Source organism: Castor canadensis, chromosome 8, assembly GCF_047511655.1.
Source record: "Castor canadensis chromosome 8, mCasCan1.hap1v2, whole genome shotgun sequence".
Classification (NCBI taxonomy): domain Eukaryota; kingdom Metazoa; phylum Chordata; class Mammalia; order Rodentia; family Castoridae; genus Castor; species Castor canadensis.
Window position 1 is genome coordinate 26,880,142 of NC_133393.1, and position 3,124 is coordinate 26,883,265.

General features: G+C 37.6%; 1 protein-coding gene across 1 annotated transcript; it reads right to left on the reverse strand.

The window, feature by feature from the left end:
- Positions 1-794: 794 nt before the first annotated feature.
- On the reverse strand, positions 795-1,760 carry LOC109675079 (olfactory receptor 14J1). The gene has a single exon (XM_020151893.1). The coding sequence runs from the start codon at positions 1,758-1,760 to the stop codon at positions 795-797; it is 966 nt and encodes a 321-aa protein (XP_020007482.1).
- Positions 1,761-3,124: the final 1,364 nt, after the last annotated feature.

A 3,124-nucleotide genomic window follows, 5' to 3' on the forward strand; every position in this document is an offset into this window, starting at 1 on the left:
GACTTGAAGGACAGACTGCACGAGGTCAAGGAGACACTTCTCCTCAGGAAAAACCCGTCTGCATCTGAAAGATATCTCTGCCATCAGGCAATACACAAAAAAGGCTATAAAACCCAATCCCCACCCTGACCCAAAGACCATCAGTTTCTGGGTCCCTCTGCATTCCCCACCATGCAATCTTTCTCTTCTCTTCTCTACAAATAAAATCTTTCTGACCTCTGCTTCTGGAGTCTGCCTGTGCTTTCATTCTCAGAGTGAGCTCAAGAACCCTGAGCACCTGCAATTCCTGCTCGTGTCATCTGTGCATCACAAGGAAAGGCAGACAATTTGGAAAGGCAGGGGAGGGTACCAGTGAGAGAACTGAGACAAGGGTAAATTCAGAAATATCCAACTTTAGAGCCATAAAAGGATAAACTTTTCTTGGGTAGAGCCCAGAGCACCCTGTTCTAGAGTCTCCCTGCTCTGGAAATTACATACATATACCAATGACACACTATCATGTAAATGATGTTGGCTTACCCAATAGCAGTCTGGGATGTAATTGTTAAAACCAGCTATAAATTATTCTGGCTATGCCACAAGCTAATTAACTTTTCTCTGTTATTTCAAAGGCTTTTAAAAAAGATGCATTAAAATAGCACTTGACTGTTTAAAAGAAAGCTATTAGAAGCAAGACAATTTACATTTTTTCAGAGTTATATTTGAGAGCATAAAGAATACGAAACTTGGAATAAGAAGAAATCAGACTCTTCCAATATGGAGCATAGTAACAATGCTTTTAATTTGTATGTCTTTTAGAGTTTAAACATGGCTTTTAAATGCATCTTTCTGTGAGCAAATTCTTCTTTAGACAGGACCTTCCTCAGAGCTGCCTTCATGGCTTCATTTCGCAAGCTATAGATGACTGGGTTGAGTGTTGGAGGGATCACCGTGTAGAATATGGAGAACATAAGGTCCATGGCTGAAGGGGAACCAGAAGGGGGTCTTAGAAACTCAAAGCCTGCAGCTGAGAGGAAGAAGGTGACTACGAATAAGTGTGGCAGGCAAGTGGAGAAGACCTTGGTTCGGCCCTCAGCTGATGGTATTCTCAGCACTGTTGAAAATATGCGAATGTAGGAGAGCATGATGGAGATCAAACAGATGAATGCTGAGGAGGTTGTAAATGCAGCCACTGCAATCTCTCTACTGAACTCATAAGAACAGGCTAGTTTTAGCATTTGAGGAATATCACAGAAGAATTGGTGAATAACTCTCTCCCCACAAAGCGGAATTGAGAAGTTAATGGCTGTGTGCATGAGCCCAGAGAGGCCCCCTGCACTCCACACAGCTATCACAGAATGGCTGCAAGCTCTGGGATTCATAATGGTCTCATATTGCAGTGGTCGACAGATGGCTGCATACCTGTCATAAGACATCACTGTCAGGATGGCCACTTCGGATGAAGCCAGAGCGATGAAGAAGAAAACCTGAAGAATACACTGACTGAGGGAAATATAATCATTGCCCAAAAGCGAGTTTGCAATGGACTGGGGGACTGTGACAGAGATGAAGCAGAGGTCCAGAAGAGAGAGATGCTTCAGGAAGTAATACATGGGAGAATGCAGATGATGGTCCAAGGTAATGATGGTGATAATGAGGAGATTGCCTGTTACAGCCAGCAGGTATGCCACCAAAAAGAGCAGTGCATAAAAAATCTGAAATTTACGGTCATTGGAAAACCCCATGAGGAGGAATCCATTCTGTAAGGTCAAGTTGACCATGGTCACTTTGAAAATTCAAAGTTTAGCTCTGTTTAGGAAACCAAAGAACAATAGGAAAAGAATGTGTGGTATTTAATGTATCTATATATCGATTATCTCAGTGTCCTGAGCATAGAGCTACTGATATCAAGATGAATTTGTCATCATTGTGATTCGTTAAACGTTCACTTTGAAAAAGTAGTTAGCAGTTATTCAGAAATGGATAACCTGAGTGTGGTCATATACATTTTTGGATCAGAATTACAGTTGTAAAAGTTGGAAGAAATGAGGGAAATGTATACCTTCAATAAATCCAATAAAATGATACTGCTATGCTAGTCTCATTTCATCTTATATATGGTATCTTAGTATTGTGATAATGCATGAAACCTCTTTTGTTAACGATATAAAATGAAGTTTTTTATTATTGTGACATTTACCAAAGTTCTTATATCATAGTCGAATCCACTCCCTCCATCATTCTCCTTCATCTCATTCAAATGAAGTTATTGATATGATCTCATAAAGGGATTAGGGACAACACAGATGAAAATGTAGGAGAGATGTCAGTTCAAAGAAAATTCATGTTTCTCATTTCTGGAAGGCTTTTATCATTTTCAAAAGATTATGTTTAGTTGAAATGAACTTCTCAGAATAATCCTGCAAAGTGAAATATATCTCAAATTGTAACACCAGATTGTACTCCATACATATGTATAATTATTAAGTATCAATTGAAAATAAAACAAAAATAAAATTTAAAATTTGTACATTGATATCAGGCATTGACTTTAGATTTGAAACCTGAGCAATCTTGCAAGTGAATGAGGATACCTTCTTCAGAGAACAACTTTACATTTTTGAAACCTTTAGGAGGACCCAGGGTTGAACATTTTCAATTAAACTGATTTGAACAAATAATGATTTTTCTGAAGTTTTGAATTCTTTCCATGTAATAGGCAGAAAGTCAGGTGTTGGGAAATATCCCTTTCCAGTATCATCTCTCATTGTGAATTTCTCAATGGATTTGAAATACATTCGACAGTGGGATCCCATTTCTTACAACAATGAATTAAACAAATAAACAAAACATGTTATCATGTTACCAGATATAACATGATAACAGAGGGTTTGTTTTAAATGTACTATTATAGTGGAACAGTAGTTTAACTCTGAATATCAGAATTACTCTAAGTGATTTTTGCATTAATTTTTTTCTCTTTCAACCCGACAATGGGATGTAACACATAAGCACTAAGTATTATTTATTTAACTGAGCATCTATATGTTTCTTTTCAATTCTACACACACAAAAACTTAGTAATCAAATTACATGAGTTATTCCATCAGCTATTTGGCTTGTTGCACTTATTAATTACTAAGCA

What these genes read in the sequence shown, in the direction of transcription:
- LOC109675079 (XM_020151893.1), bottom strand. Translation starts at nt 1,760, where the DNA reads ATGGTCAACTTGACCTTACAGAATGGATTCCTCCTCATGGGGTTTTCC.